The sequence below is a fragment of the Neofelis nebulosa genome, chromosome 1, assembly GCF_028018385.1.
Source record: "Neofelis nebulosa isolate mNeoNeb1 chromosome 1, mNeoNeb1.pri, whole genome shotgun sequence".
Classification (NCBI taxonomy): Eukaryota; Metazoa; Chordata; class Mammalia; order Carnivora; family Felidae; genus Neofelis; species Neofelis nebulosa.
In genome coordinates this window covers 89,186,553-89,210,069 of record NC_080782.1, presented here as the reverse complement: position 1 = coordinate 89,210,069, position 23,517 = coordinate 89,186,553, and the positions used below count along the sequence as shown (strand labels likewise).

Below are 23,517 nucleotides of genomic sequence, written 5' to 3'. Positions count from 1 at the left end.
TCTCTAGACAGACACCAAAAACATCAAATAAAAATAACATGCCGAGTCATTAACCCCCCATAAATAAAAACATTAAATCCCCATTCTATATGAACATATTCAACTAAAATTTGAGGTAAAACTATAAAGAGTGTGAAAATTTGTACAGTAAAACAAAAGAAAAGTGTTTGAATCTTGATAAATGTCCCTGACTATGAAAGAAGAGTGAAAAATAGGGGACCCAACATCAAAATTCTAAAAAAGACAAGATCAGGTTATATAGATCCAGTTAACTATAATGGTGCATGGATTCCTAGCACTTTCCTTCTCTGGAATTCACATTAAGTTAAATGTTTACATTTCATGTTCAAATACTTGGAAGAATGTTAAATGGAATTAATTTAGTCACTAAAACTAGTGTTTCCTACCTCGTAAGTCTTAAAGGCTAGACATAATATATTGTAGTATTTTCCAAATCAGTTGGGGGTCCCATTTAGCAATAGTAGACATACTATAGCCTTGCAACCCAAACTGTATGATACTTAAAGTACTAAGGCAGGAAGAGGACTTGAGATTCTTTCTTCACTTCGCCCCACAATCAGATTGAGGTCTCTTAATATGTATCAACTTATGATTATACCATTTATTTTCGTTAAGAGTATGATGGGATGAAATTACTATTAAAGGAAATCAAAGGCTTTGTTTTCTTACAGTATACAGTGTTTGTTATTTTTCATTGTGACTAGAGTATGAAACTTACCATTTTCTGTAGCTCGACTGTACTTATTCGCCCTGCTTCTTTCTTCATCTGATCCACACATTTCTGGGCTAAGTTTAAGTAAGCTTGCAGGTGACTGCGCATCATGGCCAACCGCAAAGCACACAGCAGGATTATTAGCCAGAGTCGCAAAGTATCAAACGTAGCTTCTGTCATTCTACAGGTCAAAAAGTTGATATGGTGCTCTCAAAAACCAAAATATGTTAGCATCTAGTTAAATATGTCAATTTTCACCATATAAAACACAGGATATCTATACGTAGCTACAGTTGGAGATATAAAACAAAAGTATCCCACTATACTACAGCCTTACTATAGAATACTTTGACTTGCACAATAGAACTAGATACATGGATCATGAAAGTAAAGTAGTAACATATATCTACAAGAAAAAGGCAGAAAGTACAAGGGATCCTCTTCTCTATCTACCCTTGTCTGTGAAAAAAAAAAAACTGGTTGTGAAATGAAGAGAAGTGGAGTGCTCTTAAACTGGAGAGTTTAAGAAAAAAAGGAAACTATAGGGGACTGCATGTGGAACTACCAAGTCAACAACCCATACCTAGAGTTTTGTCTGATTATACAGATATTTCAATATGACCTCTCTGCTGAGCTCCTGACTGGGATCATTGGAAAACCAGTAATTCTGATACATTATGAAGAAATCAGATGGCTCAGAATCCTCTCTATCAAGTCATTTAACCTATGTGCTCAAGCTGGCTCAGCTGTGAGCAATTCCTCAAGACTAAGATGAGGGTTCCAGGTGAGAAGATGTACCCTTATGATGCTTTTTCAGAGAATTTTAGAAAGAAGAGGTAACTTCTGATGTCCTTTTGTGGTTTAATGTTTTTAAAAGACCATGGTTTCTGCTTTGATAAAAGGTAACACTGTAATTGGAAAGTAACACCTAGACCATGCTCAGCATCTCTTTTAATCTCTAGCACATATCAGGTGCTTAATATAGGACAGTGCACTATGTGAAATTACTTTTTAAAAACTTTGTGAATCTTTCAAGTTAAAACTGCCATTAAGACTTACTTGTATGGGGGAAAAACATTACAACTTCAAAAGATACTTCCCTAGTTCATTAAGATTAACTCTTAAAAAAAAAAAAACCATCATGGTCATCACTGATTGAGTACTCCAAGACAAATATGTACCAGGATCTAAAAGAAATACATTAATATAAAATGTATACTGTGTAGTCAATGACTAGTCAAGGTTTTCCACTTTAATTCTGGTGAGGCAGAACAGTAAAGGAAACATTTATTAAGCACTTACTTCCAGCTGGTTGCATTACATGTATTCTTTCATTTAATTCCAATGACAACTTTGTGAGGTAGATACTATTATCTTCATTTTCCAGATGGGGAAACAGAGGCTCAGTGAAGTTAAATAATCTCCCTCAAGTGACAGTTTCAGTGAAGATCACAACTGGGGTTTGAACCAGCTTTGTCTGATTCTTTCTATTACTCTAACATGGTTCCACAAGGTTAATGAGTTAATATATCAAGTGCAGTTATTAGCACCTTTTAATAAATTGTTTCTATGTTTCCTTACTGTCTAGTTCTGTTAAAAGGGGAAATATAACCTAATATTAGTTAATAATGTTAAGGCATTATTTTTAAAATTTGATAGGTATAATGATAATATTATGTCGGAAAATGCCCTTATTTCTTAGAGGTGCATACTAAATCTCTTAGGGATAAAAATATTAGACTTCTAATTCACTTGAAAAACTACTGCATCAAAAAACAAACCAAAAAAAGGGGAAGGAAATATGGAAAATATCAACAACTCTTATAATGGCTGAACATGAGTTTCCATTTGTACTACTCATTATTTCCTCCATAATTTTCACAATTAAGGGGGGGAAAAAAAAAAGAACTGCAGAAAGTATCTTAAAAACAGGCCCCAAACCAGAAAAATGTCAGGTAACAACTAGACATGATGTGAGGAAGCAGAAAAACTTACAAGTGTGCAAGACAATATTGGTGTGGATTAATAATTGTTCACATTCATAAAAAGGTTAAATGATGATTTGCCAGTAGCTTCAGTTTTAGAACACATCTTTTAGCATTTCTATTTATGTTTTAAAAGTACAGTGTCCTAATATTATCATTAAAAAATTTAAATACAGGAAATACCATTTTGAAAAAGTTACGATTCAATAAGGAAACAAAAAATAGCCACCAGATACCCATACTTACAAAGGGACACTTTCTTTACCCAGTGGTGGGTTCATAATGTAGTCTTTGGTGATTGGTTTAACCCAGAGCAGAACCATAAATAAAGGAGCCAAGAAGTTGATATGAAGTAATGTTCTGAAAGTATGTAAGAAAAAAACATAAAAATCCAGGAATAAAATACACTAATAAAATACAGGAACTTGGAACTTAAAAAATGAGGTAGAAACTTATTTTCAGTATTCTGTAATAAGGTATTACTGACATCATTATTTTTTTTTATCCTTATCACAGGACACTGATCTGAGCCCCTGCAAAACTACCTCATTATCTGAATTTTTCAGATGAGAACATTTAGATTCAGGAAAGCTAAGTGACTTGCTCATGGGAGTATCACAGGTTAAAGGCAGACCTAGCACTAAAATCAAAATCTGTTCAGTTCTGTTCTAGTGTTCTTTAACAATCTCCCACGATATCCCTGCTTTAATACACAGGTACTTAAATGATTCCCTAACTTTCCACAGTCAACGAATCCAATGGATTTTCAGTATACAGGCATCATCTTTTGATACTTTTTCAGTGCAGCTAAAACAAAGTGCCTCCTTACTATGTATAAGAAAGAAACAGTGTTAGCAAGGTCCAAATACTAGCAGGCATAGGGCACATGGAACCTACTGCAACAACTTACACATAAGCAAACTTTCAAAATGCAATGATCATGCATAATGTTTGAATAAGACTATTAAAATCATGATTCAAATATTTTTATTTCCTCATGACATATTATGAACATGCCTGAAATTAATTTCCCTATCCTGTATGTACCAAGGAAATTTACATTACTCCAGAAAACCAAAATACCTGATACACTAAAAAGGTTTTAGGTCTGAATTATAATTCATTGTTAATTAATGTTCTAAGTCTGTATCCCACAAAGGCAGATGACTACTAAAGACAGTTCTTATTTTAGAAAAAGACAAATTCTTCTGTTTTATTACCATACATTGCTTCATGATTAACCACAGTGAAGGGCTTAACTGGACAGTTTTAAATACATACATGCAACATTTTAAAATCATCACTACAATGCAAATGACAGTGACCTGTGTGAGGAAACAGGTCTGGGTCAGAAACCCATGAAAACCTGACCGAAAAAGGTGGAACTCTGGTTCTAAGCTCTGGCATTAAAACACATACTAGTGCCTGGTGGTGGGGGTGAGGAGAATGCCGCGCTTTGTGCCAGTCCTGCTATTCTCACAACAGAACAAGCTTGCCCACACTCCTGTATCATGGCAGAGTGCTAAAACACAATCGGGGCTGCAATGAACTGAAAATAAAGCTCCCAACCCCAAAGGGAAAATTTTTTTTAAAAAGAAGCTACATTTTACTGAAAAGGAAACGAAGACAGGCTCCCTCCCAACCCTAAACTACCACCAAATGCTTTAAATGTTTTTATAAAGTGATTCTTTCATCCCCCAGCCTGGGTAAACCACCGGGTGCGGGGGAAGAAAGCAGCAGTATTAGGTATGCAGTGTTGCTAGGGAACACTCTAGTATCAAGGAGCAGCCCACAGCGGTTTCAGTAGCTGGTGAAGGGCTCCCCTCCACCCACCCTTTCAGCTTATTTAAATCCTAACACTGGGGTTAGTGGACTGAAGTGTGTGTGTAGAGACGAGGGGGAGAACCAGGTTTTGTTTTAAAAGAAGCCATTAGAGAGATGGATGGATGTTGGGAGAAAAGCAGGATGTAGCCAAGAGCATGCTGAGTAAAAAGGAAGGGAAAAAAGAGGGAGGAAGAAGTGGTTACTGGGAAGTGAGAATAAGTAAACACACACATAGAGCATATGCCGAAAAATAGAGGTAAGGAGAAAACCAAAAAGACTGCAAAATTAAAATAAAGGAAAATGACATAGGTAAGAGAGGTAATGTGAAAAGACTAGAGAAACAATTTCATTAAATACAGGGTTTTAAAGAACAGAAATGTTGGGAAAAATGATCACTCAGAGAAACTCAAAGATTATATACACAAATATCAAAATGGAATATTCTCAACTTGGGCTTCTACTGCAAAACATGAAGACAAGATGGAAATTTGGTCTGGATATGAATTCAGAGAGATATAAACCTGTCGTTCTGCCAAGGTGTCTAACAGTCAACAAAAAACATCTGTAACAACCACAAAGAATATGGTAAATGGGTTTTGAACTATATGTGGAGATTCAAATATTATTTCTCCATCCTAAATTTCATCCAGGATTTCTCCAATCCTAAAATAGGATTTGGCAGTTAAAAGCAATCTATGATATTTAACACTGTACAGTATCAGCAATCTCCAAATAAAATAATGCATTATTTTAACAAGGGTCTCATAAACAGATCAATAATTTAAAAAGAAAAAACAAAACTTATTTCTTATGTACAAAGTTTTAACTTTCAAAACAATAAAAACATTTTAAGTAAAAAATTATTTGCATAAAATTATTTACATAAAATTTAAATAAAATATTTTAATTAAAATGTTCTGATTAAAGAAAATTTCCACAGATCCTTAGTTCAATTATAGGGAGTATTTCATAAACACTGACTTCTGACTTAAAAAGAACTAACAGAAGTACTGACATTTCCATTTTAACAAGTGAAAAGGAAACTGAATAAATGATACATGTTTTTAAACATAGGACTTAAAATTTAGAAGTGAATAAAAGAAACCTGCTTCTAGAAGAGGAAGTAGTATGACATCAAACGGTTATTTATTAATTTTTAATACAATAATTTATTATTTCATTACAATAATATACCTTCATTAAGATGGAAAACATATATTTATCTGCATGTGCTTATGTACATTTTCCGCTTACTGTGTAATTTTTTCTGTTGCCAAATTCAGGGCATCCAGATGCATTTGAGCCAGTCGTAATCCAGGAAATGTCAAAAAAGCCCCAATGAGTGAACAGAAAATAGCCAGGAAAAATTTGAAGGTAAGTTTTGAAACAGGACCCCTATAAATAAAAAAATAAAAATAAAAAAAGAAGTTCTCTAAGTTAACTTTCTAGGAATTGCCTTTCTTCTAATCCATTACTTTACAAACCACAATAATAACTAATAAAAACTAAGTAAACTTTTACAAAAAGAGTTCTCTTACTCAATTATAATGAGCCATATTTGGGTGAACTATAAACTAAATCAGGCCTCTCTAGCCACATTGGTAACAACCCAACCTATAAATTCAACATAGAATTTGATATACAACTCACTATAAAGTTATTTAAGGAATTAAACCAAATAAGAATACAAATAAGAATTCTATGAAACATACTAACTTTATACACATGTAAAAATTACGCGCAAGGATATTTCTAAAAGGGACAATCTACTTAAAAAGAAATCCTCACAGATTAAAAACAAAAAGCCACAAAATGCTGTTGTACAAAAAAATGGAAAAATTAAAATTTAAGTGATACTTAGTATTTATAAAAACTTACTGAGATTCTAAACCTTGCTTTTCAAGAAACTGCATCGCACTATCTGAAAAATTTGTAAACCCTGCAGGGAGAGAAAAAAAAAATTCTTAATACAGAATCTTTCTTTGGAAATAAAATGTTAGAAAACAGAACATCTTAAATGTTGAAGTGACTAGCTTAGCTCTTTCATGTGCTAATTAGTATGCCATAATGCAATAAAATTTGGTTATTAGCAGGAACAGTCTTTGAAAACATCCCTTTGATATTTGTACATTCCATAAGTGTGCATAAAATTTGCATTAAAATTTGCATCTTTATCTATGTGAGTAAACTTTAGCACTGTAGAAACTTACTTAACTGTAAGGAAAAAATGGGGAAGGGGCGCATTTTTGAAAAAAGGTAACAAAAAATTCAGCTAAAACAACTACAAAAAAGGAAGATCTTATTTAAGAATAATAAAAGTTAATTATTTAGGACATTACAGAATAAACACCTCAACCCTAATTTTAAAAATGTATCAGATATAAAAATTAAATAATGAAGTAAAAATATTAACATTTGATAAAGCAAAATTGATTTTTAAAGTAATTTGAAATGATTACCTGTTTCAAGTCCAAATTCCAGATAGTTTTCTGTTACAATCAAGACTGCCATTGCTTTCACAAAGAAAAAAAATCCAAAAGTAACACAGACTGATCTTTCACCACCATCTTCGACTTTAAAATAGTGTGTAGTTAATGAAAATAGAACTTTGCTGCAGAAGGAAAAGTTGAGGAAAAACCACAAGTAACTTTGTGGGGAGTTAAATACAACCATCTTTACAGGATTTGAACTCCAGTAAAATCTGACTACAACATTTATTTTAATTCCGCAACATCATTATCTACAAGGTACCCTTTGGAAGGAAGTGACAAAGTAATGAAAATCTGATTAGTCTTCCAGGAAATAGGACATAAAAACAAGCAAATTTTAGCAAAGCTTATAACATTTTTAAATTAATGAAAAGTGCATACGCACATTAAACTGTGTAACTAGGGAAAAAATCTATTTCTATTTTATCTGACTCAAATTTTACTGGGAGAGTATTACAACAGTTTTATGAAATAGGTTCCCAGTGACATGAAACACCAAGGTAGAGGTTATTTTAGGGAGCTATCTTTTTTTTTTTTCAACGTTTTTTATTTATTTTTGGGACAGAGAGAGACAGAGCATGAACGGGGGAGGGGCAGAGAGAGAGGGAGACACAGAATGGGAAACAGGCTCCAGGCTCTGAGCCATCAGCCCAGAGCCTGACGCGGGGCTCAAACTCACGGACCGCGAGATCGTGACCTAGCTGAAGTCGGACGCTTAACCGACTGCGCCACCCAGGCGCCCCAAGGGAGCTATCTTTTATTGGGCATGTTTTTCAAGTAATTTAGAATTAAACACACAAACACACATCACAGAAATCTGCAAACCATCCAATAATTCAAAATTTGAGAATTACTAATAGCCACTGGTAAACTGTGTTATCTGGGATCATCATTTCACAGTACCATTAAACAAAAACTCCAGAGAAAATAAGTTCTAGTTGAGCATTCAAAAACACCCAAAGGTTCAACATGCTCACCTATCAAAACAAAATTAAAATGGTTTAATCTTATACAAAAATATTAAAGAGATTATTTTATCTGAGCCCTTCCCACAACTGAACAAACCAGTGGATGATCCAAAGCTAGAACCCAGGTTTCCGTTATATCAAATTGTTCTCCTTGAAAGCATAAACCTGCCAAACAAAATAATAAAGTGCTTGGCAAAAAAAAAAAAAAAAAAAAAAAAAAAAAAAAATCTAGAAAAGCAACTTTTACATCAACTATGGGTCAAGCATGACAAATAGTAACAGCTGTAACCTAGTATTTATAAGTGCTAGGCCTTACCAATTAACTCATTTCACTCTCACCTTAACCAACTATTACCATTACTTTATATATTTAAATTTTTACTGGCACAAAAGGGTTAAGTAACTTGCCCAAGATCACACAGCTAAATTAGAGGAAGCAGGGATTTAAATCTAGATGATCTGAATCCAGGGAGTATTCACTTAACTTATTATACTCCCTCTTCTAAACTGTAAACAGCACCTAAGTTATATGGTAGTTGAGTAGTACCACTTGAAACCTTCTAAAAATAGAGGTGCCATGATAGATGTGAATAGTTCAAAACATTCTCATAATCAAAAGAATCCTTCTTCATGAAAAGTTAAGAAAGGGTAAGAACTCTCTTCCATGTTTCTTAAAAAAGTATTCCTTTCTGCCCTATTTAAAAATGGTTAATATACTTATTACCCATTCTCCATTTTTTTTGGATATTCCCTAGGATACTGGGTATAAATGGAGCATCACAGCTACACTAGTTAAGGTCACTTATCATAAAGTAAGACAATTTAAAGTAATAAAGATAGATGACTCTTTGGCATTTTTCAAAAGGAACTTGAAATAAACCTCCACTAGAATGCAAAGTTAATTATATCAAAGATTCTTATCCCTTGTTCATTTCTGTAGTTAGAATGCCAAGAAAAATGTCTGGCATATAGTAGGTACTCAATTAGTGAATGAATTTTGCCATAGAAATAATGTTTTTACAAGGTAGTTTAGGTAAGCTGAAATAGTAATGAGTCTATGTTTTCAGGGTAAAATAGATTTTTTGAAGAATGATATCAAAAACAATACTGTTTACCCAGAATAATATACTCAAAGTAAAAAACAACGCAGAAAAAGTTTTAGTCTGGGGCACTTGGGTGACTCAGTCAGTTCAGCATCCGACTTCAACTCAGGTCAAGATCTTGCAGTTCATGAATTCGAGCCCCATGTTGGGTTCTGTGCTGATAGCTCATAGCCTGGAGCCTGCTTCTCCCTCTGCCCCTCCCCCGCTCTCTCTTCCTCTCTCTAAAATAAACATTAAACAATTAAAAAGAAGTTTTAATCTAACGATCTGTTTTTTTCATTGGTAATAACAACAATATAAATTACTTACCACCCATGGTTACGAATTTAAAGGATTGCCTGGGTTTTATAAAGGCTATGACTTTGTTTTCCTAAGGCTTATTTAGCTTATAGTTCCCCCTTTAAAATGTCAAAAAAAAAAAAAAAAAAAAGTACAGGGCTCAGCCAGTCCCCCAGAACAGTGTGTGGGTATTTTGTTAACACCCTTTACTAAGCTCATTTTTTCAGTATCATCCCCTTCCTGCCTTTCACTGCTCTCATCTTGGTTATTTGCACCATAGCTCATCTCTCTTTCACACAAACCTGTCTTTTTCTTAAATGCCATGATGCCAGATAAATACTTCCTGTGATCTATTTTCCTAATTACGTATTAGTATTAGTGTTATTTTCTTTGAAAAAAATACAGTTTTGTATGCTACTTTATAGATCAAATGAATGTTCATGGGCTAATATTACAGGTGGAGATGCCACTTATTGCATTATTTCTCTAGAAAAATATTTTATTTCTAAGCATTTTTTTAATAAATTTTTAAAAATGCTTATTTTGAAAGAGAGAAAGAGGGAGGGGGTGGGGAGGACAGAGAATTCAAAGTGGGCTCTGCACTGACATCAGAGAGCCAGATGCAGGGCTCAAACCCAAGAACCGTGAGATCATGATCTCAGCTGAAGTCAGATGCTCAATAGACTGAGCCACCCAGGCGCCTAAACATTTAAGAATACAATCTACATGTTAAGTTGGGTACTGACTACCTACAAAGTGCTGTACTAGAAATTAATTTCAACTTTTTAACCTATTTCTTCATAGACTATATTATTTACAATGCTACATTCTATAAATAAAGCACCTGATTTGCTTCTAAAGACCAGACAAAACCAGGTAATGGAAAGCTCGATGATAATCTCTAAACTTTTTTATTAAAAACACCTCTGCATGTTTTCATGTTTGCTATAATGAATACCTGCTTTAGGATACATATAACCAGAATACAATTATAGAACTTTAGCATACACCTTCTGAAGACATTTATCAGGCATTCTAAATGTCTTCTGATATCCACTATAACTCAGGTTAAACACACACTTGGTTAGGTATTTGAACAAATTACTTCTTTAGTGTAAAAAAATAAGACTAATAAACAAGCAAACGCCATTAGTTTATAATTATTACCCACAGCAAATATTCAGCACCCTAACAGAAAATTATCTTGCTCAATTTAAGTTTGTAGTACTCTGGTTATAGAAATATAGAGAAATCTGAAACTCTACTGAAGAAAAAAGCTAACCCATGCAAGAATAGGTATCAGTTTTCTATGATATTGAGCATAAGGGAGAAAGGGGAAGCTAACTTATTTTTATAAACCTTCAAGTCTTATAAATCGGCAAAACCAATAATCTCTGCAAATTAGAGTAAGAATTTCAAGAGTGATATTTACTTTGCACTTGTTATTCTGCAATGCAGTATTTTCTGATATTCCATGTACTATTCCTTCATAATTCTTTCTAAAATCAGCTAACATTACTGTACAAATTTTCCCTAAACATATTTGTCAATCCTCTTTCTATATTGGCTACTAAAAGCTACTAAATCATTTATAAACAATAAGAGTATACTTCATCCTTGCAGAAGTTGGCACGACTTTGTAATAGTAGCTTAAGTAGGACTGTCAAATTGATAGGATGTCAATTTCAATTAAAATGACTAACGAGGGTTTAACAAAGCACATTTAGGTTCCACATCATTTTAAGATGTAATGTGAATTATTTTTAACTTTTCTACAACTTAATCACTACATATATCTTACCACTATTTTTTTCTCCATTTCTATAATGCTCTCACATCAAAGACAAACACTGGTAGTCCATAGTTGCTTAAAATAAAAGTCTTTCCAAGGGGAAAAAAAATAGTAAGATTATATACCCAAGACAGGACCCTGACAGTAATCAAGAGTCTCCAGTGAGCAGAAATAAAGGCAAGGTCTGCAACGCCATCAGTGCAAACTTCTTCCATTAACCTGGTGAAAACACATTGTTTGCAATGAAAGATGCTTCTGAGAGGAGCCAGCTGTGTGTGCATGCAGAAAAAAAGTTACAAAGCATTAATCTAAACTACCTTGTAGGATAGTTTTCTAATTAACCAAAGTAAACACACTGTAATTTAGATTTACATTATGATTTATTTTTTAGTGGTTCAATTACTAAAAAATACAAAGTTAAGACTTCTCTGCTTAAAACTTCCTAACTTCTCAGAGAAGAAAACAAAGTATTATACATGTAACATTCTATTATACCATTATTTTTTTAAATTATGCAATTTTAAGGGCATAACCTCATTATATCTATGATTAAGTGATATTCATCACTTCAGTAAGAGCTGAAGCCAGGTTAACTGTGAAATTTACGAAAGCAAATAACAACAACAAAAATCTGATTTTTCAAATAAATAGGACTACTGAAGCTTTTTGCCATGTAAATGGGAGTGTGTCTTACAATGAAGTAGAGAATCTATCTCTGAGCACCAAGAAAGCAAGTTAGGAACAACTTTACAAGTCTTTTAAACTTCCCCTTAACTTTCAGCTTTTAAGGAGTGAAACACAAAACACTGCTTAAGAGTGATGGTGAAATTCTAGAACACAGATGCTCAAATTTTTCCCTCTAGGATATTCTGAATCTGTGTTCCTTACTCATTTAACTCTTCTCCATTACTTAAAAATAAAACAAAGCTGGTGGTTCATTTTACTAGTATCAAACACTACAGGTCTATCTCTTCCTTGGCATAATAATAAGAGCTTACACGTTGGGGGAGAAAAAGGAAAGAGGAGTAAGATTAAAAAAGAAAATACACCCCCACCCCCTGCAATCACAACTGAACTGCTTTTGAGAACTAGCTATGATCTCTCCCATTGCCTGAGGGACCTAAGCCCAGGCTGGAAAAACACTGCTTCATTTTTACTGAAAATGGATACAAGAATCTGGAGATAATTTCCAACTCCTTTTACAATGAAGAAGAAAACAACATTTTAGCCAATTGGTATCAAATGACCAAAATGAAATTTCTCATAGATTTACACCCACCGCAAAACTCTGTTACCAAAGAATAAATTACAAAATATGTCAACACTAAAGGAAAGAAAAAAAAAAAATCAGAGGCAATCTAATCCAGGCATGAGGCATAATCTTTCTTATATCACTACTACTTTAATCTATTTAACCACAAGCACCTAAAATGTTATAATTTCTGCATCCTCAATTCAAATTGAATACTAGGATGAATCTTAAAACCATGTATCCATTGAGTCCCAGATTAGAAATGTTCCCATAACCCAGTGTAAAATATCCAGAGTATTCTGAAATGTATTATGATCTGGCTATACCCATATGTTCAAGCTTCCACTTAAATCAGAATGCTGTATTTACCATCTCCTAAATTTCACAGCTATATTGTCGTAAATCATAACCCACTACCTGAACTACCTTATTCCCCTCCCTTTACCTAGTCAAAGACTCAACTCAAGCTCCATATGCTTTATGAAGCTTACCATTAATTCTTCAGCCGAGACCATTCTCATCATTTTCTGAACTCAAAGCGCTCACTACATTTGCTATGTATATCATGTGCTATCTTGAACTACAGTGTAACACAAATGGAAAGAAAGCATTCTCTAGATCTAGACTGCCTGAATGAATCTTGGTTCTACTGCTATTATGTGATCATCCATGTATAATTTCTCTGTGCCTCCAATGTCTCTTCACTTGTAAAATGCAACTAATACCTTTACCACCTCAGAGGGCTATTTTGAATATTACAGATTTCTTTGTAGTTCTTGGCAATAACTTGTTTTCTATATAATGAAATAAAATACTAAACTTCCAATACCAAAAAAGTAGTATGGGAATGTATACTAGGACAAATAGATTATATAATAATAAAAAATTAAGTTATTTTTACTTCAGATACAATTCCAATTACGTTTAAATCTTTTAAGCTTTTCCATGAAAAGCTAATCTAGAAGGTACAATTCTCTATAAAACACAACAGTGTTGTGTCAGGCTGAAAACATAGGTATGAGTTGACCTCTGTATAAGTAGAAAATGGATGCCCAACTCTCCACCCCTTGTGCAGCCAAGTAACAAACTTCACTCTGATTCCAGCAGAAAATGAAGATTTAGCCTCTGAAGAAAGTGAATCTCAATTACAAAATTTATGGGCACCTGGGTGGTTTAGTCAGTTAAGTGTCCGACTCTTGATTTTGGCTCTCAGGTCATGATCCCAGGGTTCCCGGGATTGAGTCCCACTCTGGGCTCTGTACTATCAGAGATTCTCTCTGGTAGCTATTCGGATTCTCTCTCTCCCACTCTCTCTGCCCCTCTCCTGGTCACACTGGTGTTCTCTCCCACTCTCTCAAAATACATTAAAAAATTAAATTAAGTTAAAAAATTAAAATTGAAGTACAGAATTTAGATTAAGGCAACTGTATTGAAATTAGAATAAATGAAAACCTACTCAAAGGGTTTCTCACCTTCAAAACATGTGCAACAGGCTCATATACTCAGGCAAGGAGATTAGACTCTCCTAGAGAAATCAAAAGGTCCAAAAGACGAATAGAAAATGACCTTATGATCTACCTGTAACAAAACTAGCTTCAGAATTACCAAGCTATAATCTCCAGTGAAGCTAACCAACCCCTACTTACATATAGTTTCCAATTTGCTTAAAGTGCCTGACTCTCGAAAATAAAAGGAAAGCCAGGAATCTCCAGACATTAGAGCAGGGATCAGAAAACTTTTTCTGTTAAGGAACAGACAGTAAATATTTTAGGCTTTGTGGGCCATCAACAGTATCTGTACCATATTCCTCTGTATGCTTAATTTTTTTTTAAACAACCTTTTAAAAATGCTGAAACCCACACCCAAGAGCTATACAAAAACCGGACGCAAGTCAGTTTATCAATCCTTGCATTAGAGCGTAGCATCTTACATAAAAGAGAAAAAATGAGCAAAGGGGAAAATAACTTGGAGAAAAGAAAGATGATACCACCTGAATAAAAAAAATTATATATATGCAAACAGATACACACGTTTTTTATACAAAGGTATCTATACATGAGATATACCTGTATTTCATAAGGCTAAACAAAGATCAATACATCTTGGGAACAAGAGCAGGATGCTATGAAGGCATGGTTAGGTATCAAAAATAAGCTCAGAAAAAATTCAAATAGGACAGGCAAAATCCATTTTAAAAAATAGGTTTAAAAGATAAAGTTGAAGAAAAGTTCCGACAAGCAGTAAAGGTAACAAAATAAGAGAATCAATCTAGGGGGTACAATATCTGACTAACAAAAGAGACAGAAAGAGAACAGGGGGTGGGGGGATTACAAAAGGGAAGAAGTTATCAAAGGCATCATAAAATAAATTTCCAAACTCGAAGCTTCCAAATTAAAATAGCCCACCAAAAGCCCAGCACAAAGAATGAAATAAAGATTTCCAACATGGTACTACAAGATCACAAATCTTCAAAAACAAGACAAATGAAAACTGTAAAACTTCCTGAAAAGAAAAATAAAGAAAAACAAATCATATGAAAAAGATTACACATCATGACACTGTACTCCTTAACAGCAAAGTCTGACATTGGGTGTGATGTCTTCAGAATTATGAAGGAAAATACTGATGACCTGGAATTCTATATCCAGGTTAATGAGAGTACAGATAAGACAGCAGTCTAAAACTAGTTACTCTGCATGCACACTTTGGCAGAAAGCTCCAGCAAAATATATGAACAAACCAAAAAAGAGAAAAATAGTGAATTCTGGAAATGGGAAATGAAACTTGGGAAAAAGGCAAAGAGAATTCCTAGATAACAACAAAAGGATGATTATCTAGCAGGCCTGAAGGGCAACCCTTCCAGATAAAAGCTAGAGAATGGAGGGTCTCCAGGAAGAGCATCTCCACAGGGACCAGTGGGGAAGGGGAGTGAGGGGGACATGGGGAGAGGACACAACTAAAGAAGTTATAAGCAACCTTGAGGAAAGGTAATGGAATTAATAATAAATACAAGGAAAAAATAAATAAATTTTTAAAAATGAAAAAATTACAGAAGCTATAGTACCTTATAATGCTCACATATGAATAATATTTATATAGGTTTAATTATCACTGAATATTGACAATTTTCAGTAAAATTATAAAATAATTAAACTAAGAACATAAAAGAGAGGAAGAATCACAGAGGATGGCATAATTTAAGAAAAAAAATCCTCACCTATCAGAACTGAATTAATAGTGTAAGCATTATATTTAGAAATACAAAGATTTTTAAAAACCAAAATAATCAGCTAAAAACATGAGAAGTGGCAAGGAGGGTCAAGAAGGGGATTCTTGGTTTTTAACGCTTTAAGAACTTTTGTCTATATAACCTATGTGTACATATTATTTGATAAAAGTTAACATTTTAAGAAATTCAATCTAGATTTTAATAAAGTCTACAACATATCCCTCAACTCCAGAAAACAGTACATTGTGTCCTGGAGTTTAACAGAACCAAAACTACTTATGAATTCACAGTGTAAAGCACATGTATATGTTTTACTACCTTTTAAATCACGTGCACTGAAATTTTTTCCACATCCTATTAAAATATACCGAAATGTTAATGGTAATTAATACTAACCAACTGTTAGAAATGTTTCAATGCTGTGGAACAGTATCATCATAAATCCTTATGATTTCAAAACAATCTAATCATCCATCCACTGACAAAGACCTGATGTATAAACAACCCAGAACAGAACAAATATTTAACCTGTTTTATAAAGAACTAAACAGGCATTTTTCAAAGAGCTCTATTCTTTCTCCAAAATAAAAAAATCTGTGTATTTTCCAGCAATAACCCCAGTGCCTAACGGTTTATTCCTGGCCAGTTTATTGCTGAACCAACTGACATCTACCCTGGGATTATATTTTGTAGAATCTTCACCATGTTTCAACTCAAAACTCAACTGCTTGTTTTACCAAACTTTTAGAGCAATGTGTATTTTATTCAGTTAATATATAATAAGACCGAAGAGTAGTATATGATAATAGACTAAAAAACTTCCTGAGAAGGAGAGAGACTTTTGTTAGCATTTGATGTAAGAGAATATAAATCTGGCTTTTTTTTTTTTTTTAAACAGAAATAATTACACCATGGTACCCCATTTAGATTTCCTGACAACTTTGGTAACTTTGAGATCACTTACAGAAACTTTCTGTACTAGCTGAGATAGTAACAAAGTTTCTTATTGAGCTACTTATCAAATTTCTCTAATACCTATGTAACAAATTATTTTGAAATATGGAAAAATCCTTTTATGCTCCAATCTCATGAATATGCTTATTAAACATAAATTACTCATATAAAAAAACAAATAATAAACCACACCTGAAATACTTTCAGGTATCTGAATGACTTTCAAAATAAAATTTCTTATATGTAAAATAACTTAAATTTAAATAATTTAAAAATGAAATTTCTCTAAAACAGACTTTAAGTCTGTTCTTTCTTCTACAATTTCCAAATAAATAAGATATACTTACTTTTGTCCTTTCATAAATAAATACAACCTGATAATGTAAATAACATTAGACCAAAAAAATTAAGCTTCTGTATTTATAGACATGCATAACAAAAAACACTATGTAAAAGACAAGACAGTTCCTGATTTACAATTTAATGAAAATAATGGTCAAATGCTTTCTCTATAAGTTCTTCCTGCTACCTTTATTATTTTCATAGATAACTGTTAATTAGACTTTCATAGTGAATATTATATTAGTAAATATTCAAAATTGTATATGCAAAACTACTGATGCAAATGGTCATTTTCAAAATTTTTCTTTTAATAATTTTTTTTCTTTTCCCTTTTAACCTTCAGTTCTTAGCTGAATGGATCACATACTTTAAGGGCTAATTTATTTTAGATCATAAAATTTCACCCTTTGAGCTAAAGAAAAACAGTACGGGTGGGATAAATTTTTTTCTGCCACATGGCTGACATTTTTAAAGTTCTAATTCAATATCAACATTTTTTGCAACCGGAATTAGGCCATTATAGATGCAAATATAAAAGTTACAACAGGAAAGAAAAATCAAGGACAAGTGGAAAGATTCAATCAGTAGGAAACATTTTAAATATATTTATCTTTGAGCCAGAGAAAAGAGCTTTTAAATAATGAGAAAGCTTAATTTTTAGATCTAAGATGGCAAATTTCTCTCAGATCTCGGATAACAACTTAAAGAACATATACTTATGGAGACACTGTTTCAGTTTAGTTTGTACTTACATTGTTTTAAAGACCCAATTCTCCTATTAAAAAAATGTCTTCTACATCCTAACATCTTGAAATTATTCAAAGATATTTATCAATGTTTTTTTTTTGAGAAGGAAATAGAAAGAGATCATATTCTGAGAGTATTTTGTTGCCAATAAACAAATATAATGGATACTATCCTAATAACAGAGGATTCTCAAAAAGTTTTTCCCAAAATTTATGGTTATCTTTTTAAAATCATGTTTCCACTCAAGTAAGTCATTTTCATCTAAAGTGAAAGTTCTCTACTCTGTGAAAGATTATGGTCTTGTTTTGGTGACCACTAACAATAAAGTTTTTTTCTATTCAAAGGGCTAAACCTCTTAACACCTATTTTTATATAAAAAGCAACCAAAATACTCAAAACACATTATATTTTGCATTCTCACTGCAAAGAAACCTAAAAACTATACCAAGATTCTGCTACAGTGTGTACAATGAAAACTAACAAGTACATTAATCCTTAATGACCTATCCAGTAAAATCCTTTTAAAAAGAATTGATCCTGTCTTACAACTTAAAAAACAAAACAACCAACTTGGATAATTTAAAGAAGTTTTTCCTATTTTCTAGGAGAAGAAGTTTCAATTACTTTATTTTAAAGAGAAAAGAAACAGAACCTAAATTTCTCTCAGATTTAAGCAAAAACTTTTGCATGTTTAAAATCTGTCCCACAAAAGCTTACAGACACAGCCTCAACCTAGTCAAATTGTGGAAGGAAATAATGGTCATGGATTTCTGAAAGCATAAAACACAGGTTTTATTTCAAAACAAAAGCAAGCAAAAAAATATAGCAGAACAATGAAGACTATCCTTAAATTTTTAGTTGTAGGAGAAAAATTCTCACTTCCTAGCTAAAAGGGGAAAAAAATCTCAATTATAAATTAATAAATCAGAAATACTGATTTTATCTCTCAAAGTAAGTTCTCTATATAGCTCTAGGTTTCCAACCTGAAAGGTAAAAAATTTGGCAACATTGGTATCACAGAAGACCTTTAAAAGTTTATAAAACCATCTTTGACACACCATGCTATGTACAAATTTTCAAACAAGTACTTTGGCTTAGATTCAAAAGCTTTTACTCTGTCCCTTTCTCACTAGGAGATGTGATAGCTTATGCAGTTCACTTTAGGGTTTAGTGCTTCATTTCTCTTGTTAATATAAAACAGAACATTTTGTAAAGTAAGAATACAGCAATTTAGAATCCTTAAGGAATTTAGAAAAGGTGACAAGTTGTGATAATTTGCTATAGCTGTCTATTTCCTATAGCAAACAAGTGCAGCATTCAATTTACAAACATTTAATTTACAAATCTACACAAAAAAAACTGAAATATTTAACACAGAAAACCTTAGAATTTATTTCAATTTAAACCATTCCCAACTTTTGTCGTTGTGTAAAATTTGCATGGCTGGCAATCAAGGCAAATTAAAAATTTAAAACACAGCCTTAAAAACATACATAATAGGGTTTTGTACCTTAAACCATCCACATTGTAAAATACAAGCAGTGTGGAAATGTGACTAATGATCCAGTCCTTTAACCAAATATAATAGGACTACTGAGAAGCTTTATCATTCTTTGTAGAATAGCTTTCTTCTCACTCAAATTCACGTAATTGACTCAATATTACTCCGTGATACAGCTTATTCATAAGGAAAGATTCTTTGAAAAAAAAAATCCATAGATAGTAGAGTTTTAATTTTTAAAAGTTTTACTTCCACCCAAGGACTATTGGATTTTTTGAAAGCATCATTTTTACCTTTCTGTCTTCCTTTACTCATAAATAAAAATGATATACTTCATATTATAAAATCAGTAGACATTTCTCCAGTGACTCTAAGTCTTCATGGACCATCATGCAGGAAAGACAATTAACACAACTGTTCCATCCTCAATGTAAGGCTTTCTTTACCTTTTACCTTCCCCATACCATGTAACTCAGCATAAATGGAACTGGAACACACACACTTGACCAAATAAGGTGGTTACAATTACAAATGGGCAAGGGAGAAAAGCTGAGAGTTAGTTTGGGTTTAGGAGTGAGACTGGAAGGTGTGACAGCTGAGATGCATGTACAACTCTGCTGAAACATAGCAAGTAGAGCTGATGATAAAAGACAGCCTAGTTTTAGGTAGCAGTTCAAGATTTTAGTGTCACAAGTTTAAAAAACTCATTCCTATGCTTTCAGAACTTCCAAGACTCTGAAGAAGTTCTAATTGTTGCCCTACAAGTATGTAAAACAAAACTCATGGGGAGACAAGAACAAAATGACCGCAGAAATAAAACAGTTTTCTTCCTTGCTTTTAAATGAACCAATTATTTAAGTTATTATACGTGTCTAAATTTGGGACCACTTTAACAAAGGACATTTTATCAGTAACAACTGCAGAGAATTTCTGAATTAACTGATGTGTGTATGACTCTGGAATTAAGTGGAGCTATTGTCCTATGTAATCAATGGAGACATGTGTTTGACTAATAAGTAGGCACATACAATAAGAAAATAAAGAGAAGCCAAACAGAGGTCACAGCAGTTATACTCTGTGCATACGATGTGAAAGGCATACCAGATATGTTATAACTAAGATAAAAGATAGGCTATAAACAGACTCCTCCCTAGTGCTAATCTGGATATGACATTCAAATTCTGGTTTCCTGCATACTACTGAAGGCAGTTGATTATTTTCTCACACGATGCAAGTTTGAAGGAAAATCACATACCTCAACATATACACAATTCTACTTTCCTTCTTCCCTGTCCCTTTTGTGAAGGGTCAAAGTTGGCAGAAAATATCTTGGATTCTAAAGCCCTTCAGCACTTCCTGTCTTCTCTAGGATGGTGGAGACAGCCAGCTACTAGATTCCCGCAGAGATGCTATTGTTTGGTGCATTTCACGAGTGCACTACTCAAAACTAAGCAGAGCCAGTTCAGTGCTGAAGACTGTGTGGGACCTTTGCTCTCACATTATTAGGCATTACTGAGTGAAATGAAAGATGAAATGTATTCACATAAACAATAGTCTGAGTAACTCTTAAGAGGTACATTTTTCTAATTTCTCTGGTAAATAGGTACTAAGGGTTGTATCACATTAAATCAAACTGGTTATCAATGCACTATTTATGCATTTCAACATAAATATCACAAACATTATTTGACATCATGCTATCAACCATGAAGAAAATGAAGACGAGCATACTCCAAAAGAAGCGATATTTCAGAGAACATGAGAACTCAAGTATGAAAAAAGTAACATGGGAGCTAGTGCTAATTTCCAAGTTAAGATATTTTTGGTGTTTATATAACCTGATGTCTAGAGATGGGTCTTTATTCTGACTGCATAGTACTTTCACATATTTAATACTATAGAATTAAATAGTAATATTCTAAATGCTTCAACTTAATCTCCTGTTGAAATGAGTATAGCACTAGACATCTGGGGATGTTTCTCAACTGACACACATGATCAGTATTTCTATCCAACAGAATATATACCTGGTAAAGATGTCAACTCTTAAGATTTTGTTCTGGCTCTTCTGGTCTACGTTATACCTAACTCAATCCAGAAGAGTCAACAAAGAACATACTGGTGTTGAATGCCAAGTCATATCATATATTTAAAATAGTATCCACTTATAGTATTAAAAGATAGTTCAGCAGTCTCTAGCTGAATACAGAAGATGTAGAACATGCACTTATTCTTACTTCCAAAATTTGAGTAAATAAACCATATAGGAAAGAAACTAAAAGCCATAAGAAACAAAAAATAGGAAGAGATGACAGTTTCTAGAAAAGAATTATCAACAAAAGTTGCAAGACCATCTAAGTAGATGGGACAAGCAAAAACTGATTTAGGTTTCAGCTTTCTCTGTTACACTGGGTCTACAGAGGGAAAAAAATCCAGTGAAAAGAAAGCCAGCTCATTCATAAAAAGCTTCTGGAAAAGTCAGGAATTAGAGGTAAGTGGGCACCTTTGAAGGCAGGGTTACAGAATTAATGAAAACAGGATAGGCTGTATGTCTGTGTTAGCAATAATTAGACTTCTTACAACTTCTCTTGCCTAATCATACAGATTAGGTGATGGTCGTCCCTTAACTCTGGCAGAACCTTAGAAGAAATACTATGAGAAAATGTTAAACCAGAAAAGACTGGGCTTGGGAATATTTATGCAAAACTTAGGGTGGCAATGAAGACCTGAAAACAAGGGGCACAAGGGGGACACAGACATGCATTTAAATTAATGCCTATACACTGAATGCTGAGTCTCTGAGTTTTCTTCCCCAATCAGTATCTGTAACACTGGCTGTTACACTTATACCCCAAAGATGAGAAAATGGACAACTCTTGTTGGAGAAAATGACAGACCCAAACAATCTGCAGACAATGATATTAAGAGGTCTCCCCCAGGATAATATAAAGTCCCCACTTAATCATGCACAAAAAAGGCCACCAATCAACAAGTTGCAACCACTTGCACAAAACTTCTAATTTTTAAATTCTTCCTTATTAAATATAAACAGAAAATCAAAGGACATGAGACATTTAAGAACAATCTCGAACATGACAATGATTAAAGCAAATGGGGAGGGATACTCAGAAAATAAACAATACAAGGTGCAAATTAAAAATTAAAAGATAGTAATATCCTTAGAAATATAAAGATATTATGTATCCATGACACAAGAATGCTATGAGAACATTCCAAGTTTTTAAAATTAAAAAAAATAACAAGGGAGTGCCCAGGTGGCTCAGTCAGTTAAGCGGCTGACTCTTGGTTTCAGCTCAGGTCATCATCTCAGGGTTCATGGGATGGAGCCGTGAGTTGGGCTACGCACTGACAGCGTGGAGCCTGCTTGGAATTCTCTGTCTCCCTCTCTCCCCATCTCTCCCAAAAATAGATAAATGTTTTTAAAAAGTTGATATAAAAAATTCAACAAAAGGGTTAAAAGAGAAAATTAAGAGAAAAATTAAGAAAATAGTATAAAATAAGTGGAAAAAGGGAGATATATTAAAGAACCATTCAAAGGAAGAATATGCCATTACCAAGAGTCCCTGAAAAAGAAGACAAAAAACAGAATCTTATTAAACAGTTAATATAAAACTTGTGGATAAAAATAACAGATTGAGCATTTCCACTGACTTTTGGTCTCTCCCTAACCTCCACCAAAATGACAGTATAAAGGAAACTTGTTTTGGGGTACATAAATACAATGAATGAGAAGAATAAAAGCAGTAAAACTCCAGAAGCCAGAAAGCAGGCAGGTAAATGGTAACTGACTAAACAGCATGAGGAAACTCAAATGGAAAGCTAAGATAAAACCTGATGTTACTGCAGAGCTCCCAGGTAGGATAAGAAGTGGTCAGATGCCATGTAATTCTCTACAATGGGCTAAAGTGCAAATGTGCTTATTAGGGGTGGCAGGAGATATTAAAAAGAAGGACTAGTAAAAAGAAGCACTACTAAAAAGCAGCACTTTAAAACTGCCCCCACCTCAAAGAGGTCTGGAGATTTATGCTTTGGAGAGGGTAAAAAAGATGATCCCTGGCCCATCTAGATGTTTCAACAACTTGCCTCACCATCTGCTTAAAACTTTCATTCAGCTTTTTAGTGGCTTAGACTTCACACAGGCAAAAACAATCACCAGAGCTAAGAAAAGCCCTTAACATAAAAGACTACAACCAAACCAAGCAAACAAAAGCAACCTACAACAAAAATCATACTTGGCAGAGAGACAACTCTGAACAAAATCAACATCTCAAATAGACACAAGAAGACAACCTAATCTA

At 33.4% G+C, this 23,517-nt stretch overlaps 1 protein-coding gene across 9 annotated transcripts in view; it reads right to left on the bottom strand.

Annotated features, from left to right (window-relative positions):
- TMEM161B (transmembrane protein 161B) overlaps window positions 1-23,517 on the bottom strand; it is a 72,333-nt gene that overhangs the window by 5,624 nt on the left and 43,192 nt on the right. For 8 of the 9 annotated variants that reach the window (XM_058727578.1, XM_058727596.1, XM_058727638.1 and 5 more), the window contains 5 exons: window positions 7,002-7,153; window positions 6,421-6,481; window positions 5,797-5,937; window positions 2,965-3,078; window positions 740-914 (listed from right to left, as the gene is read on the bottom strand). In XM_058727578.1, the coding sequence (XP_058583561.1) occupies window positions 740-914; window positions 2,965-3,078; window positions 5,797-5,937; window positions 6,421-6,481; window positions 7,002-7,153 (643 nt within the window). The remainder of the gene's footprint in view (window positions 1-739; window positions 915-2,964; window positions 3,079-5,796; window positions 5,938-6,420; window positions 6,482-7,001; window positions 7,154-23,517) is intronic. The other variant, XM_058727648.1, reaches the window with a different exon arrangement.